This window comes from Labeo rohita, chromosome 3, assembly GCF_022985175.1.
Source record: "Labeo rohita strain BAU-BD-2019 chromosome 3, IGBB_LRoh.1.0, whole genome shotgun sequence".
Taxonomy (NCBI): Eukaryota; Metazoa; Chordata; class Actinopteri; order Cypriniformes; family Cyprinidae; genus Labeo; species Labeo rohita.
This window is the reverse complement of record NC_066871.1, coordinates 37,732,738-37,752,260: the sequence shown is the minus strand read 5'-3', so window position 1 is coordinate 37,752,260 and position 19,523 is coordinate 37,732,738. Positions and strand designations below refer to the sequence as shown.

At 38.9% G+C, this 19,523-nt stretch overlaps 1 protein-coding gene across 3 annotated transcripts in view; it reads right to left on the bottom strand.

Annotated features, from left to right (window-relative positions):
• The window catches only part of cep112 (centrosomal protein 112), a 186,593-nt gene that overhangs the window by 148,028 nt on the left and 19,042 nt on the right, over positions 1-19,523 (bottom strand). For all 3 annotated transcript variants that reach the window (XM_051106590.1, XM_051106591.1, XM_051106592.1), the window contains exons 7-12: positions 19,287-19,334; positions 18,180-18,254; positions 8,077-8,163; positions 3,075-3,174; positions 1,752-1,870; positions 292-435 (exon numbers count right to left, since the gene is read on the bottom strand). In XM_051106590.1, the coding sequence (XP_050962547.1) occupies positions 292-435; positions 1,752-1,870; positions 3,075-3,174; positions 8,077-8,163; positions 18,180-18,254; positions 19,287-19,334 (573 nt within the window). The remainder of the gene's footprint in view (positions 1-291; positions 436-1,751; positions 1,871-3,074; positions 3,175-8,076; positions 8,164-18,179; positions 18,255-19,286; positions 19,335-19,523) is intronic.

Sequence of the window (19,523 nt, the reverse complement as noted above, 5' to 3'; positions counted from 1 at the left end):
TCTGCAAGATCGCGATGAACCGAAGTCAGTGACAGTTTTTCAGAGATTATGAGTGATTTGATTCTGGAACCAGGCCTGTTGTTTTTCCATGACAGTAGATGACTTGAAAGAGAAAGTAATTGAAGAAAGACTACACTGAAGCCCCATTGCTTCAAAGCGCAACATTTTGAATTCCGTTCTGGTACATACACAACAACATGTGAAATTGAGCCTGTGTATCTAGAAGCTACATATGAGCATGAGGCATGGCATGTTTCCATTGAACAGTGTTGTATGTGTGAATGCACTCACAGTCGCATGCGTCTGGCTGCTGTACTCAGCTTCCATCTTGGCGAGTCGTTGGTTGGTGTCCTCCAGCAGCTCCTGGATGTTGTCTGTGTGCTTTTTCTGCAGCTCAAACTTTTCTTGTTCCATCTCCGCCACCACAGCATGCAACTACCAGAGAGGAGGAATGAACCACAGAACACAGATCAATAAAATAAAAATAAACTCTTCAAGACTTAGATATTGTAACATTTCTAACATTAGGGCTCAACAATAAGTTATTTTTTTGTTTCTGCTTTCTCAACGGATCAGTAGTTTTACTTTAGTTTTGCTTGCTATTAAAGGACAAGTTCACTTCCAGAACAAAAATTTACAGATAATTTACTCACCCCCTTGTCATCCAAGATGTTCATGTCTTTCTTTCTCCATTCGATAAGAATGTATGTTTCTTTAGGAAAAAAATGTAGGAATTATCTCCATATAATTGACTTCAATGGTGCCCCCAAGTTTAAACTTCCAAAATGCAGTTTAAATGCAGCTTCAAATGGGTCTAAATGATTCTAGCCGAAAAAGAAGGGTCTTATCTAGCAAAACGATCGGTCATTTTCAAAACAAATTACCAATTTATATACTTTTTAACCTCAAACACTCATCTGCTCATCTCAAACTGCATTTTGGAAGTTCAAACTTTGGGGCACCATTGAAGTCCGCTATATGGAAAACATTCCTGAAATGTTTTCCTAAAGAAACATAATTTCTTATCGAGTGAGAAAAAGAAAGACATGAACATCTTAAATGACAAGGGGGTAAGTAAATTATCTGTAAATTTTTGCTCTGGAAGTGAACTTCTCCTTTAAAGAATAGTTCATTTTAACAATGTGTTTTCATGTGACAGAAAAATATATATATTTTAAATAAGTAATGTTTTTTAAGACCTCAACAAACAAAATTATTTCTATCTGGTATATCCATACCAGAACAAATACACACAAATTACAAGATGTATCAGACTCTTTCTCTCCCTTATCATTTTAAATTTTTACCTTTACAATCCTTTCTACTTTTTGGAAGAAGAATATTATGAATTAAAAAAAATGCAACACATAAAAACAGATGATCTACGATCTCACACTGCCATCTGGCCATCCTTATTGTTAAGCCCTGAACATGAGCCCAACAGAATATTATGTTTAGAAACTGAGAACAAAGAGAATGTTTTATAAGGCCTGAAGCAAGATACCCTTCAACCAAAAGCCTGTAGAAAGGCAGGGCCGGATTCTCTGGGAAAACCTTGAGCTTTTCTTTTCTATCTCTGCAATAAACATACACATCTACCGAACACTCAGAGAAGATGGATTTTTGGGATTCTTTCTCATACTCAGACGGGATTGGCTGAGCTCTAAACTCAGTGAGTGTTCAGCGTTCAAAGCTCTGGCTGCTGGAGGGACGGGCCTGTGGAAACCTGAGCCTTTTCAACCCTTCCTTACCTTCTTCTCCCATTCGTTTTTCAGAGATTCAGCACTTTGATCAGACATTTTCTTCAGCTCGCTGATCTGTTTCTCTTTGGTCTGTCGGATGACCTGGGACTCTCGCAGCAGGCTTTGAACTACAGGGGAGAGAGAGAGGCAGACACAAACATTCAGGCCTGGCCGCAGGGCATCTCTCTGTCTGCTCACACCCCAGGCTGCCCCGAACGGCACTATTCTTCTTGACTCAATAAATAGATAAATAAATAAAACAATAATACACAACAATGGGTGCGAACACAAGAAATGATACAATATCTTTATGTTACATAAGTTAAGGTAAAGTGTATTACAGCACAAAGCCAGTAAAGGTTATGTGTTTGAATGATTTTACCACGGTTAGGGAGGGATGTTTCGAAAACTGGAAGATGTGTGAAGCTATGCTTGACACATTTCACATCCACTTTACTTTTCATTAACGTCATCATTACTAAAGATTAATTTGACTGAAAAGTTTTCCCAATAAATAACTAACATGTTGTAAGTTGAATTATATTCAATTAATTGTGATTTCATGTGCTATTATTAGCTAGGTCAAAGGCCAAAAAAAACGAAGACTAACAGCCCCTAGAGTACCCTGGCTCAGGCAAAAACCTGCCATTGACTTCTGAGGAATACGTGGAAAGGTCAAACACAAGACATCAAGTCACAGATGCTGCTTTTCCTGAGTCTTTCTCAAATCGATTCTAAGCTTAATTTTGAAAAGCAGATGGCACAGCTTGCTTTAGAAACAGCCGTGCTCTGCTTGTTTTCAAATCCTTATACTTACTTGAACCTAAAGTAATCATTCATACAATTCGAAAAGGTTGAAGCGAATTACAAGGGTGTTACAAGGGTGAATCAGTGGGCTGTGTTCACATTAATATCACGTCATAAAAGTATTCTGTGCCGACGTGAAATTACATGACTCAGCCGAACGCACAAGTGCTCTTCAGCACTCTTCTTCTTGAGTGTTTAAATGTGCGGATAAAAACTAGACTAGAGCGCCATCTTCTGTTAATATCTTCTATAATAAAGCTCAGAATTGATTCCAAAGAGAACTGCGATGCATTCGAAAGATCTCCAAATCGATCCACGAATCGATTTATTGTCCCATCCCTATTTATATGCTACACATCTGTTTACAGGGTGCAGCTTTTGTTGGTTCCTTGAAACCAAGTCTTAAGAGTCGTTTTAGGGCTGTAGGAGAGGTTTACAGCTGTGGTGCATTGGGCAACACCTTACCACTGACAGAGCGCTCACAGCGAGTGTATAAACACGACCCACTCAATGTTCTGCCCTCACCTCTCTTCTCCAGCCTCCGAATCGTCTCCTCCGCCTCCTTCTGCTTCCCACGATACATGCTCTTCAGCTCGTCAATCTCGCCATTTTTGCGATCCAAAATCTGAGAAAATAAACACATAGCAGTTTGTACATTTTCTGAAGAAAATATGATTGGCATTGTGTGTAGTTGTCATGGTGCTGCTGTGCAGTAAGTTGTTCAGAGTGGCCATGTCACATATAGTCCATGATGAGTTCCTAAGTTTAAAGCTTAAGCATTGTTGAGGTTGTGACAAACCAGGCCATCACTGATTGTCTGATCAGCTCAGTGCTTCTGGAGTGTTCTGCACTAGTTGGACCACACTGTATACAGTTTGTACTGTATATCCACAGTCCTAGTTTATGTTTTTGAATGACGAATACAGACTACTGCCATCTGCTGGTATGGAAAGTTATTTCCTCTCATGCACAAAACGTATGTGCCAGTTGGTCGTTGGCTGCAGTCTTTAGGTTGTTTTCAAGCACAACTTTTTGGCCCAGATACCAGGCAACATGAGGCATCAACACTCTTCACTACTTCTTTGATGTCAGTTTGGTGTGTCACAGCTTTTAGAGGTTTGTTCAGATCACTAACCCTATGCATAGTATGAGCAATAGTAATAGTGATGCTTGCATTAGCAAACAACTCTACAAACAAGAAGCATTCATGACACTGAGACGACGGATGACAGAACATTTATGTTCCAGACTTTCCAGCTAATCTAGAGCCATAAATAAATTTCAGTGGGAACAGAGTTTAAATAGAGGTTTGTGGTGCTTCCATATGACAAGCTAATGCTGGCTGCAGATTACAGAGGATAATGTTCTTATTCACAAGCATGACCATGAAGGAACTCGCCCTCTCCTGCGTCACTGAATGCTGGAATTTGCTGCTTTGAAGCCGACAATTAGTGGATGGGGGTTTGGGGGTGGTGGGCAAGATCCCCATTTTTGGCCCTTTCTTCAGTGAAGGCTTTTTGCTTAAGTATATTATCTGTAACAGTAGCGTAAGCTTAAAGCAGAGGATGACAAACCCGTATGAATCTCACATTATGCTCTGGGAAGGAAGACCACTCCAGGAGACGTACTCATGACCCCACTGACAAGCAGTAGTGTTTTGGTCATGAACAAAACAAATCATTCACTTCCGTGCACTGACATATTTTTCATGCACTGAAGTCTCTCCCTTGTGAAGGGCTTGACTGCTTCTCACTGCTTTCAAATACTGACTATAGCATGAGCAAACAGCATACTATTAGCATACATTAGCATATAAATAGCGTATCAATTGTTGGACCTGCTGAACAGAAACGCCCTTCACTTCACTACAAGTTTATGTTTTGAGTCTGAACGACTTAGAGCAGTGCTGAATGAACTGGCATTTGTTCACGATCAAACCAAACAAACTGGAACATGTCATTTGTGAATGTACTGAATGAACAAGGTATTTCATTTGTGAACAAGGATCTGATGACTGACAATGACTGAAAGAAAAGCAGGCACTGGTTCATTCAGCAGAAGAAATGCACATTTTTGAATGTGTAAAAATGGCTTATGACCATATGCAATTAAATAAGGATGTTTAATAAATAATTAGGGCCCTTAACGGTGTGTATCAAAAAAATCAGACATTCAAAATGTGCGGTGTTGGTTGGGGAAGGTTTGGTTGCATAAACTTAGACTCTCTGTCAAGACAGTGTCTTAACTAGTCAGACCAACTAGCAGATAACTAAGCGGTTATCAAGACTTGTTTTTTGGTTTCAGCGTAGACTAATCTACGTTTTTGTCACGGGGCAACTGATACGAGAGACGTGCGGATCCATTTGCAAAGCTTTTATTATCAGACGTGGTCAAAGACAGGCAAGGTCAGATACCAGCAAACAGATATAAACAGGGCAAGGCAAAAGAGTAGTCCAAAGACAGGTGTGGGTCAATCAACGGCAAACGCAATCCAGGGGGCAAGATAAACAGGTAATCCACAAGACAAACTATAGTCCAGACGAGGGGCAAAAAGAGCCCAAAATAGCAAGATAAAGGGTTAATCCAAGACAGGCTAGAATCAAGACACGGGTAACAGGCAATCAGTGAATAAGACTCGACTCGACAACTAGGACCGGGAACTGGCTCCGTAATGTAGCTATCACCTAACAAGCGAAATGCACTAACAATACTCGGCCCTGAATGATGGTTAGGGCCTCGTATTTATAAAGTGTCTGACTGGCTGCAGGTGAGAGTGTAATAAGTGCAAAGGAACATAGGAAGTGCAAAGAAACATGGGAAGTGTAACAGTTTGTGTAGTGTGAGAGTCAATATAAACGGAAGGTGACCTTTGGTGGCGAGCAGACTGAAGATCACGGACAGGATTCATGACAGTTTTTAGGTGACAGAATTAAATACATATTACCAGTCTTAAAGGAAAAAATAGATAACTAACTTGTAAGACTAGTCTAAACCTTTTATGCAACCGGTCCCTGATGCTTAATCACTCTTCACAGAGTCTTTGTAAAATTGTAACAAATTATAAGACTTTTTCTTTAAGACAGTTTCTGTTGTGAATGATTCTGAACCAATCTACTGAGCGATGATTAAATGACTCACTCTTAATACACAAAAATCACACAAATTTGTCACCACCTACTGGTGCAATGATGGTTCACTGAAGGAACTAATGACAGAATCTGAATGAATCTTCTGGTTCACTTTAATAATCAAATTCACCACCACTCCTCACAAACATGTTTTAATAGCAAAAGATACCAAATAAACATGCCAAATTAATGCGCAAACGTGATTCATTTAAGTTTTCTGTTGGAATCATGTTTTGTGAGAGATTTTACATTATAAATGGAAGTAAAAAAATAATAATAAAAAAGAAAGATTATGGATAAAAGAAAATATCATCTCTTCACTGAAAACAGTGTTACGTATTCTTTCTGATGTGTCTCAGGAGCATGTTGAGTGTTAACATTCCAGACTCTCAGAAGCATGAATGAGTGTTGCTGGTATCTGAGAGGACTTGAGCCACAGCTCTGAGGAACTCACTCATGACCTTGTCCCTCATTCCCCAAAGACCTCTGCGGTGGGCTCCCAGACTCCAATGGACCGGTTCTGCGAGTCCTTAACAATCCGCCCATTGTGCGACACAGCGCAGGCTTTTGATGAACCCAAGGAATTTAGAAATCCTTCATGGCAGGGCGGGAGGGAGCCAAGCGCAACCTGTATTTAGCCAGCTCCAAATAAACAGCAGATCTTGCTGGGCTTGTTCCCAAGTGGCGGTCCAGTCTTGTGCCCTGAGCTGTGGGCGATAAGATGCCTGGGCTCAAGGTGGGGCGGGAGGCGGGAGGCGGGCGGGCATTTCAGAAATGTGTTTTATCTGATGCGGCCACTGCACAGCAGAGAGCCGTTTGTTCAGACCGCTGTAAGTCCTTTGATGGCCTGACCTTCTACAAGCCGTCTGTGTCCGAGTGGGAGTTCAAAGGCTGTCGGCCATTGTCTCAGTGAGGGTGGACAGCGGCGTTGCGACCAGAGGTCTGTAAATCTCAAAGGACCCTACAGAGATCAACGGCTCAGAGGACATGACAGGGCACACGCACCGGCCCGGTCGCCCCTGGACTCAAGCGAGCCCACCAATGGACAGCACTGCGCCGCGTGTGTGTGGTGTTTATAGGGTCTTCAAAGAAAGATGCACCTGAGCAAATATTGACATTTTCCAAGCAAGCACATCTGAGTCTTTCAGAACTAAACAACAGCGCTCATTAAGAGCAAAGCAGACACAATCACAAACAAAAAAAAATCGTATGAACCAATTAAGTTTTCATGTAACGTTGATCGCAAAGAACGGCGAACTAAAGAAAGATACACAGAACGCTATTGAGGTTCAAAACCCAATGGAGAAACTAAACAAGAATAGCCTTCAAAGGGCTTCGACGGCAGTAAGAGCTCCTATTTACAGATGCACTCTCTGAGGTTGGGGGTGATGGTCCCTCATAAGGCCTAATACAGCAGTGTTTAGTGGAAAGAGGTTGGACATCGCTGGCAAGAGGACCATTTCAGCACTGGTCCTTCAAACACAGATGCAACTTCATTCAAACCAAAAATACCTCCCAAAAGTTATTATTTTCTCCCTCTGAAAAGTCAGTGAGCCCATCAGTGGATTATTTATCCTGCTTTTTGTCCGTCAGAAGTGCACTCTGTTGCTAAGCTCATCATCCTGCAAGCCGGTCGCCTGTGAAAGATGAAAGCTTGCAGCTGAGAGTGAGGGAAAGAGGGGGCGTTAGGGAGGTTAAAGGGAAGTTCGTGGAACATTTAGGGACACACACAATTTTCCCATCGTCTCCTTAAAGAGCTCTTTTGAGACAGCAGAGTCATAACAGAGTGTTGAGGACGAGGTCCAGAGGCCTCTGGACTTTTAGGGATGCCATGAAAGACAACAGTCTGCCAAGAAACATGTTTCTGCTTATAAAGGGGGTGGGGATACACAAACATCTGTAGACCTAGGTCATTTAATAGACTTTATTGAAGCACAATTGGAGGTGTGATGTCACTGGGACTGAATAAAACAGACAATAAATGTGGAAGTCACAGAGGAGATACTCACACAGCACATGCTGATTGTTATGTTTCAGGAGGAATATATTACGTGTCTGATTGTTAGTCCTGCTCTGGCCTGAGTGATAATAAAACCAGTATCACTAAAACAATATCATTTTAATAAGTGAGACGGTCCTCTGTGATGTTTGCAGAACCTAACCTGAAAGCTGTGAGCAGTTAATCTGTGCATCATCAATGTACCTGTCACTTGTCCATAAATCTGTGTTTGTGTTCATCTATAGAAAGCAAGTCATATACATCTGGGATTGCATAAGGGTGTGTAAATGATGAAATAATTTTTTGGGGTGAAGTATCCCTTAGGTAGTATATGACAGGTTAATTGATTAAATCATTCGTTAATTGCAGCCCTAGATATGTCACAAACTGTGCCATTCACCTTCTGAATCTCTGCATCATGTTTCTGCTGCATCCTCAGTGTATCCTCTTGATGTTTGGCCTCCAAGACTTTAGTCCTCAACTCAATCTACAAATGAAGAACAGATGAAATGAAACAATAATAAATGCATTTTATTTTGTTCTCTAAATTCTATGTATAATGCTAATAAAGGTTTCTTGCACCAAAAACTTAATTTCATTTTTATTTTTATTTAAATTTCATCTTTCTCTGTCCATTAAAATTAAATAGGCTGATCTATATGTAAATGATTTGCTAGCCTCTGCAATGATGCTATAAGGAGTTAAATGATTTGCTAGCCTCTGCAATGATGCTGTAATTCACAATGACATTCATCAGGACGGGTCAAGCTCAATACCGAAAAGATCTTGATATGTAAATGTAGGTGGTTGTATGTTAACAACCTCAATGCAGTAATGTCATGCTATAATAATTTCTAAACCAGTCCTTTTGGTGGTTTTGTCTCAGTCTGGGTCTGGGTTTACTGGAGAGAAAGTCATAAATGTTAAAATATGTACACAGCACATCAAAATCATATCAAAACTTTCAAACCTATTTCAAAAAGAATGTTTTTCATGACATGACCCATTTTAAAAAAAAGTCAAAGCATAGAAACGTCTGAATTACAGTGTTGAGTTTCATCTACACCTACAGAGAAACAACATCTCCAGTCTTTTTGTTTTTAAGATCTAAGTCATCTTAAGTCATTAAAAGAGTCTACCAACGCTCAGAACAAAGACAAAACGTCATTTATTGTGCTGTGAGATACTGATGAAAGAACCCATCTGTTCAGAAGGACACAGATGAATAATACTGGACAGGAAATGGCAGATAGAGGAAGATAAAAATGTAAGTACACAGAATGACAGTTGAACAGACCTCATTAGCATTTTAATACACTTGTAGACACTTCAACAGTAGATCCACCCAATGAATCAGTTTGCTTAGTGAAACACTAAGCATGGCATGGAAATCTGTGCTCAAGTTCCTTGAGGACCAGTTTGAAATAATAATAATGAGTTTAAGAGTGATTTGTGAGCCATCTTGACTTATTTTGATTGCCACCACTACTTAGCAAGCACCACTAATTAACTTCCCTTACCTAGAGCAACCTCAGGCTTTTAATGTGGCTCAATATTTCTGGGATCAAAAGTTCAACGCTTTTCTTTAGTGGCCTGTTAGAACATGTGTCCTGGGCTCTTCAGGTTGTCAAACCCACACAAATAATGTGAGTGAGCACACACACACCCAGGAGAGGAGTAAGCACACACTTCCGCTTACACAAACACAAAGTGCAGCTGAAACTTTCGTCACTATGGCCGCTGGTCATTCCTGAAGCGGTGTCTTTCTTCTCATGTATTTTGGGAAAGATGTTTTGATGTGGCATGAGCAGGATTTGTGTGTGAGCCACCCAGCCCTCTGGCTGACTGCGGATCAGGGCTTTCAACTGCTGCCACCAGCGTGGGACACGATCTACTTGGCTTATCAGATCTGCTGCAGGGCACTATATGGCCAGAGTAAAAGAGCTTGAGCAAGAGATCCAGACGTCTCTGGGCCAAAAGAACATTCACAAGGCCATAGGCCTTTTCTGCTGCCTGTTAGAACAGACTCAGACTGACAGGAAAAACCAACTAAGCTGGAATGGTCACTGAGGGGAGGAACTACAACTTAACGGAAACTTTTAATTGCGTTTGAGCTTCGTCTTGAAATGCTGGGTCAGTCTTCAATGTAATGTGTTAAAATCTAATTTATATGCATTTTTAAGCATTTCCTTTTAAATGAAAGAAAAGACCTGCTGCTGTCTAGTATGTCATTATTAATCAAACAACAGTGGGAAACTCAAAGACAACAGTGAGACACTCAAAAATGTATTCATTTTAATAGTCTGATAGCAAATTATACAACAACAGCAAATATACATACAATGTTTTAAAACGAAATGGTAAACATTCCTACTCATGCATGGTATATAGCCTAGGGCTAGCTGATAAGACTTTGGAAATGGACATTGATAATGAATGACAAGTACCATGATGTCGACTCCAACACCACTGACAGAAATTTACAAACAATATGTGGATATCCATGGAACAATCCTGGGAACTTCCTAAATGACAGCCAATTATGTTTTTTTTTACATTTACATTTCCAGCTATTAAGGATTCCCAGATTTATTGGCCAATATTCATCTTAAAGGGGTCATCGGATGCCCATTTTCCACAAGTTGATATGATTGTTTAGGATCTTAATGAAAAGTCTATAATATACTCTGGTTAAAAATTCTCAATGGTAGTGTAAAACAACATCCTTTTTACCTTGCCGAAGTCAGCTCTGCTAAAATCCTGTTCTGGTCGAGGCTGCTTTAAATGTTAATGATCTCTGCTTGCCCCGCCCCTCTCTTCTCTCTGTGGAGTGACGAGCCCACATTTAGCTGCGTTTAGCTGCTAAACTTGCTAACTAGCACATTATAAGGAAAGGTGATCTCAGAGATTCCTAAAAAAATACTTATACTCACTTCTGCTGTAGGTGAAGCTGAATCATGAATGATTTGCGCAAACATAGACGCATTTATGTAGATCGGGAGGCGCATTCCCTTCACAAACAAACATAATCCACTGCATCTTCAGCGGCTCAGATGTCGGGAGTAAATGATGACCACTATGTTCATTGTTACATCCAGCAACACAACACCTCAGTCGCTCAATCGGAGACATGCTTGTCTAATTTACATTCCTGCTCCAGCATCGAAACAATGGAGGTCGGACTGTAACAAGTGATCTGAGGTAAGATGCTCATGTCAATCAACTATCGTGGCAGTGATAATAGCTCGATTTGAAAAAGGGGATATTATTTTACAGATTAATTAAAAACCAGTACATGGATTTTTATCTTTATATGGTAGCTTTGTACATACACTGCCAACACACATTAATGTTCAAACAACATGAAAAAGTGAACTTTTGCTATGATCAGAGATCGGCCATTCTGCCTAAATTTAGGGTCAATCTTTTTATTAAAGCACACATAAAATCTGAAGAATGAATAAGCACTTGCTCAGCCTTCAAAGCATTATAACATGGCCACTAAAGTGTGAATTATTGGAAGTTTCAAGCATTCGCCACTTCACAAATTCATGTGAGAATGTAATTTATGAATAAACAGGTTTCTTTTTAAAAATATGCATTGAAAGCATATGGGTTTTAAGGTGCACATTTTCAAGACTCATTACAGTAATTTTCCAACTCGCTCAACAGTAAAAGATGGAGAGCACAAACATACTGCAAATGAATGTAAAAATGAATCAAACAAATAAAGATGTGGATACAAATCAGATTACACTTGAGAGACATATATTAGGCATTTCATAAATAATAAAATACAGGCTGATGGAAAAGTACATTATTGTGAAATGCCAAAGTAATCAGTGAGCACACATCTTTATCTATTAAAAGCTGTTTATTTAGAACACATGGCTTGATAACATCAACCTGTATTCATCAGTATGTTGGCCACGGCACACAGTGATACTTGTTATATTTGATACAATGGAACAGATTGTGACCCTTGACGAATAAACCAAAATTAACGCATATAAAGCCAGATGTTTTGATGTATCAAAATTACACAGATGGAAATGCTGGTATACTGTAGTTTGATTGATCGCAGAGACAACGGTTTTACATAATGTAATTGGATAAAATATTAATTAAATTGTGAAACTATTTATAACATATGACCCAGCCCTAGTATACATCTCAGTGTCATTTCATATTCAAGCCCAATCCATGAAGACATTGCATGTGCTCTACATAAACATGTATTTATTCACACATCAAAAACATGAATGCAGCCCATGAGGCTTTGTCACATAAACATGTTTTCTTTCATTTATTCTCAAAAGCACATCAAAAACATGAATGCGTAATATCAGCTGCTGGTGTTTGGCTGACAAGAACATATACATATACGTAGAGCATACTATCCTGTCCAACGGAAATTGATGAAATTGTGATAATATATCTTTGCAAATGGTCTAAAGCTTTGGAGAAAGTTCCCCTATGTAGTACCAACCTCATGCCCCTTCTGATACAGGGATATTTTAGCACCACTTTGTGCTTATTCTTACACTTGTTTTAAACAGAATTAAGCATTTGCACACTGATATTTAATATTTATTTTATATTTGATGACTTCATTAAAGGAGTCCACTTCCAGAACAAAGATTTACAGATAATGTACTCACCCCCTTGTCGTTCAAGATGTTCATGTCTTTCTTTCTTCAGTCGTAAAGAAATTATGTTTTTTGAGGAAAACATTTCAGCAATTTTCTCCATATAGTGGACTTCTATGGTGCCCCGAGCTTGAATTTTCAAAATGCAGTTAAAATGCGGCTTCAAACGATCCCTAATGCAGTTGTAAATGATCCCAGCCTAGGAAGAAGGGTCTTATCTAGCGAAACAATCGGTAATTCCCGTAAACCTCAGTACACTGGAAAAAGCGTGGTTTAGTATATGTCTGCTTAATTCTTCTTTTAAGAGAGGTATTATTTTTTCGATTTTACGCAAAGTAGGATGGGTTTCATTCATACTGGACGCCAGAGGGCGCCCTCGTGCAAAAAACCCCACAAATGCATCAAAGGAGTAGCATTAATGACGTTCCGTTCCAGCTTCTCTAATATGGATAAAAGCATCGCTATTGCTGTAACTAATTAAAAAAAAGATATAATATAACGTTAAACGTTTTGAATGACGAAATGTAAGGACAATAAACACTCGTCTGCAATAATATATGGTTTATCTCTGTTCTACAAGGCATCTCGTGTATTTTCATAAGCCATTGCTAATCGATTTAACGGTTACATAGAATTTATTGTCTGCCTCATTCTGTGATAAGAATCCACATCAGATCACATAAGGAAGTTATTTCAGACACTCGACTGATGCTGTGAATTAAAAACAAGTTATGTTTTTTTAAAACTTTTGTTTTTACAACTCTTTTGTTGGACAACAGGTTTAGAAAGGCTTATCATTGCATGTCATTAGAAGGGAAGATGCTCTGCGTGTGTTGCTTTTTCAAATATAAGCGGGGATGCGTTTCCTCATTTCAGCACGTGAAATCGCGGGCAAACATACAGCAAATTCCGAGAGAAATAAAACAAGGAAGTTATTTAAATGCAAAACCGAAAAACCGCAATTCACAAGCGCGTACTGAACCGTGGATGTCGTACAGAACGGTTCGATATTATATTGAGTATTGTGACACCCCTACAATTTATATACTTTTTAATGTCAAACGCTCATCTTGTGTCACTCTGCCTGGACTGCGCTGTTTTACCTTTTTTTGTTAAGGGTATTTGATCTTCTTTGCATGTTCACTTTGCAAAGACAGGGTCAGTACTGCAGCCATGTAGGATGATTTTGAAATGATTTTTGAAGTTGAGGGAGAAAATACGATTGGAGTTCTTCAACATACCCTAACTGTCTTTAGCCAGAATACACAGAGTTCAGGCAGAGCAAGACAAGACAAGCATTTGAGATTAAAAAGTATGTAAATTGTATTTTTTTAAATGAAAATAACCAATCGTTTTGCTAGATAAGACCCTTTTTCCTCAGATGGGATCGTTTACAACCCATTTGGGATAGTTTGAAGCCGCATTTAAACTTCATCTTGGAAGTTCAAACTCGGGGCACCATATCAGTCCCTTATATGGAGAAAAAACCTTAAATGTTTTTTTTAAAAAACACAATTTCTTTATGACTGAAAAAAGAAAGACATGAACATCTTGGATGACAAGGGGGTGAGTACATCATCTGTAATTTTTTGTTCTGGAAGTGGACTTCTTTAATATTTCCTACTTGAATACTAGGCTGGAATAAATGTATATTTTATTTGTGTCAGAATTTGCTTCTTCTACCACTGATTGTTTACCTGTTTACTTAAATAATCGGCTAGTTTAGGCTAGGTTTGCTGTGGTATTTAAAAATTTGGGGGAAACCCCTGGCTTAATCAATGCATGGTCTTCTTATACATGCACAAAGGGACGATACAGCAGTTACCTTCAAATGTCTGCCATTAATGAGTCACATATATTTTCTTCATCATGACATTAAAGGGACAGTTCATCAAAAAATAAAAATTCTATAATTTACTCACTCTCAAGGTGTTCTAAACCTGTATGAGTCTAAAGAAGATATTTCGAAAATATGTTGGTAACCAAACAGTTGTGGTAGCCATTGACTTCCATAGTATGGAAAAATACTTTGGAATTCAATGTCTACCATACACTGTTTGTAACCAACATTCTTCTAAATATCTTCTTTTTTTGTTCAACAGAAGAAAGAAACTCATACAGGTTTGGAATACATTGAGGGTGAGCAAACGATGATAGAATTTTTGGGTGAACTGTTCCTTTAAATAGAATGAAATCTGAAAAAAAGAGAACTGTAGAAGGCAGTTTACATTAATGTCTGCTTGCAGCAATGCTGAGAATGCAATGCTTACTTGCTTTATAACACATTTTCGAACTCAGCAACACATGAAATCCATAACCAGAATTATTTGCATTCACATTTTTATGTTTTGAGATGTACACCCCATAGAAGCTCTATATGAGTACATATCTCACAATTTAGTCAAAAAAGGCTTCATGAATAAATACAAAAATCAATGTCCAGATGCATAGCAAGCAAACAGAGAAGCTTGTCTCATGACAGCATTATCTGGAGGCTGAAACAGATCTCATAAGAGCAAAATACACAGTTTGTTACCGTCACCTGCCCTACTTCCACTCAACCCTAAGAAAAAAGCCCCCGCCTCTCGCTTTGCGTACGATTCTTCTTGTGCAATCTCAGAGACCACAGGAGACCTGTCAGAGGAGAAGATTGCACTGATTGAAGCCACGCAGTCAAACAGATCCCGGCAGCACAGATGCAAACGTGGGCGGCACTTTTTTCTTTTCTTGTCTTTTTTTGAAGCTTCAATTGGTGCTTTTAGAAAAGTTTGTCAAACTACATCAGTGGCGTTCTGAAACTCTTGTCTGAAAAGGTGCGGCAGGCGAGCGCACACCTCCGGGTTTTCAGATTCCCAGGAATCAGTGAAGCGAATGACATTGGTGCTTTTACTCGCGTTAAACTCACAGAGACGCGGCGCTTTTTGAAGAGCAGAAGGAGAGAAGGAAGGGTGGGAGGAGGAGAGATGAAGACGGTGCAAAGAAGACGAGAGCAGCTGTTCTGTCTTTTCTTTGCCCAGCGTTGGTTTCACACATTTCCTTAGGGAATTTTTTCACAAAACGTCTGCTACGTTTTAGCGCCACACTGCGGGTTAAATCTGTGATTCCAGCTATTTTGAGAGTCAAAATCTGGGTGACTGTTCAGCGTTTGGATAAACACCAGGAAGCTTCCCCAGTTACACTGATGACATCTCAATCAAATCACTGCCTTTGTGCTATGAGGGGAAAAATAACACAACTGAAATGTGTCTAAATAAACAAAATGTGATAGTCAAATAAAATAGACCACACTACCTCATAAGGAGATATACTGTACTACCACCCCCTTAAAACTGCTGTGTTGTTTATTCAGTATGCAAACTCAAAAGTAAACCACTCAAAGGGCGATTCCTCTGAAAAAATACTGAGTTACTGTGTGTTAGGCTTTCAAAAGATGGCTCAGGTTAGTGATATAACACTTTAGTATAGGGAGCAATTCTCACTATTAACTAGTTACTCATCAGCATGCCTATTATTAACATATTGGCTGTTTAGTACTAATAAAGCAGCTCTTCTGCATGCCCATATTCTACATCCCTAATCCTACCCAACACCTGAACTTAACAACTATCTTACTAACTTTTTAATAAGCAGCAAATTAGGAGTTCACTGAGCCAAAAGCCGTAGTTAATGGTTTGTTAATAGCGAGAACTGGACCTTAAAATAAAGTGTGACCGCATTATACACAGATCGCCATTATAGGAAGTCATTTCCAATCTGAAAATATAAATATTTGCAGGAGATTTTATTTTCTACAAATTTTATAACTAGTAAAATTGTGGTTGTTAGTGCCTTTTTGTCAACTGTATCAATGGGCACAATCTGAATCTTGCAGAATGTTTGTATGAATGTTTGTCTAATGCCACATATCAAGATATGGGTAGGTCTGGGTGAAGGCTCTCCTCTGTGATCTGAGTCAACAGAAAGTCTACTCTGGAACAAGTCACACAAAATTTTAATTATGGAATGTGTATGACAACCCCTGTCCAACATCAAAAGCGCCTACAAGGGGCTTGAAAGCATCAGAACTGGACCTTGAACCAGTGAAAGTCTAGTCTGGTCTGATAAGTCAAATTTTTGTTTACATCACGTGGACGGTCATTTACAGTTTTATATGAAAGTTAGAGAACCCCTTGTTTTCACCCCCCGGCTCTTAATGCATTGTGTTTCCTTCTGGAGCATCAGTGAATGTTTGAACCTTTTTTAACAGTTGTGTTTGAGCTAACGAGCAGTAAATAACTGTAAAATAACCATCATCTTATACCTTTACTGCGTATTTGGACTTATATTTGAATTTATAAACTTGAATTTATATGCACCAATATACCATTATACCAGGGATGGTGAACTCTGGTCCTGGAGAGCCGCAGCCCTGCAGAATATGCACCTACATACAGTATATTTCTATAAAAATGGCACAGACAGACTTTTTTGTGAAGCTGCAAACAATCACTGAATCAGTTATGAATCAACTAACTGGCATTCATCAAATGATTCATCTACAGCTCTAAATTCTAACTATAATGCTGTTTAGATGCTTTTACTATGTGTCCTACCAAAACGAGAAAAAGTAGTAAAACTAGTCTACTGACAAAGTTTTCAGGAGGAAAGTATGTGAAATAAAGACAGAACCAATCATTTCATAAAGAAAGAGTAAACAATGACAGCGAGGCAGAATGCCAAGAACACACAGCAAGAGAAGTGCCAGTGATGAATACTAGAACTCGTATAAGCTTTGTTTTTCTCTGCCTTCAGCTCCACAGTTATTTCAATCAGAGGCAACGAAGGGCAACGCATGCACCATTTCCCTTCATCAAAGCCTAGCAGCTCCTGAGGAACGTTTGACTCACCCTTCACCCCATTACCTGGGAACGTTTCTTCAGCCTTGATGTTAACTCAAGCGGACCTCTTGGCCTGCCATTGCTGCCACCTGTTATTAATTACCATGCTCCACAGCCCGACGCAGACGCTATTACTCTGTATACAGTAAAACAATGTTTCCACTAATCTCTGAATCTCTTCGCTTAAAAGTGTGTGGAGTTAATGTGGCGGTTTTATCTTTCAAACGGCAGCCCTAGAGACTTAAGGACTATTTTAAAAGACAATTCAGCTGTTTGCGAAATGGCTGTATTCTGGTGAAGACGAGGGCTGATGATGCTGTGTGACTGAAGTTGACCTAATTGAGCACTGCTCTTCCCAGAGGAAGTGTGATTACAGCAGGTCACGCTCAGTATATTCAACAATACCAGTCAAATGACATCAAAGAGAAGCTTGTTCTATGGGATTTTCAGCTTAAACCCACATACAGGGGGAAACTGTCATCACAAACAGCGTTTGTAAAGCTCTTAGGAGAAGTCAGCGTCCCTAAACAAGCGAAACTCAGAGAGGCTGGCTTTGGTTAGGTGTGTGAAGCTGTCATCCAGCATTGCTTTCTTGAGTTTATTAAAAGCAACCAGCCATCATAGAGCATTTACTTAAGAAGTGGAAAAGCGTGCTAGATGACAAACCTCAACAAGACAGCAGCACTGAAGAAAACCATCACTGGTTAAACAGTTAGTTCACCCAAAAGTAAAAACTCATGTCATCATTTAATCATGTTGTTGCAAACCCTTAGGGATGTCTTTCTTTTGTAAAGAAATGAAGATGTTTAACAGAATCTTTGTTCTGTTTTTTTTTTTTTTTCCACACAAAGAGTCCAAGTCATTATTCACAGCAAAATTGTCATTTTTAAGCCAGCTATTTTCTTAAAGAGGACTGGGCCATTTTGAAAGCAATTATAGCATATTTCAAGTACTTTGGGAGAACATCATGTTCCTACCTCCTTATCAGCTTTCACCGGGGCAGCCTCATCATAAAGGGTGCTGCTTTTTCCCAGACTTGATTTGTTGTAAATCTATTAATATAAAAGAAAGATAAAATGGGCATTCTGTTGAAACTGCACTGCTGAAAAAAAAAACATGTTACAATAAAATTTGTTCTACAACATTGGTAGCACCAAATATCTGAATAAAGAACTCAAGAAATAATACTATAATATTAATAATTGCCAATGGTGTTTGGACAACAGCATTCAAAGACAAATTACATTGTTCTGCTTTTCAATGGCCAGAAATGCAGGCAATTTCTTACTGTATGCTTTAAAGTTTGCTTTGTACACACTAATTAAGTCATGTTATTATATATTTGACCTCTTCTGATTATTGATAACATTTCTGAATCTTTACTTGAATTCTTACAACTACTGTTAGATAACTTAGAAGCTTCAAGCACTAATGACATAATTTGTTTTTTTTTTCTTCTTCTTTTTTTTTCTCATTTGAAGAGTTCAGATGCAAAACCAGTTAAAAGCCATCTCGGTCAAAAATGAGATAATGATACTGAGTGAATGCTCTTGACACATAGTACACATCCATCAAATACTTTTACTTCAAACTCGCTAAATCCCAGCCTCAGCCCAATCAGAAGTGCCGGTACTTACATAGAAACCTATTCATAGGAGCCTGATAAAAATGCATTTTTTAAAGAAAGACATCAGATGGATTTAGAGGCTTTTGCATCTGAACTCTTCATTTGTTTCTTTATTTTACATCTTGTTTTCATTTGAATTTGATCACACCTTTAGGGACCAATTCTAACGATTAACTATGAATTTTGCCTCAAACTCCTAATTCACTGCTTATGAATAGTTAGTAAAATAGTTGTTAAGTTTAGGTATGAGGTTGGATTAAGGGATCTAAAATATGATCATGCAGAATAAGACATTAATATGTGCTTCATAAGTACTAATAAACACCCAATGTACTAGTAATATGCATGCCAATAAACAATTAGTTAATAATGAAGAATTGGTGCCTGAAGTGTTACCTGAAATTGCTATTTAACTGTAAATGCAACTGTGGAGACCAACTGCGTTTCTGCCACTTACCGGAGACAGAGGGATAGGGTTCTCACGTAGATATCTGGGGTTTTCGATCTGTAAAAATAAGACAGTACAACACAACCTTATTCTCCTCCTCTTCTGGTAAGTCCCAAACACCTCCCGCACACCTCTGACCTCCTTTTATTTGTCATAAACAATGTGGAATGACTTCAAAGAGGGCCACTTAAATACAGTCTCTTCCCTACACTGATGGTGTTTACAGAGATCAGACCTCAGCCCACT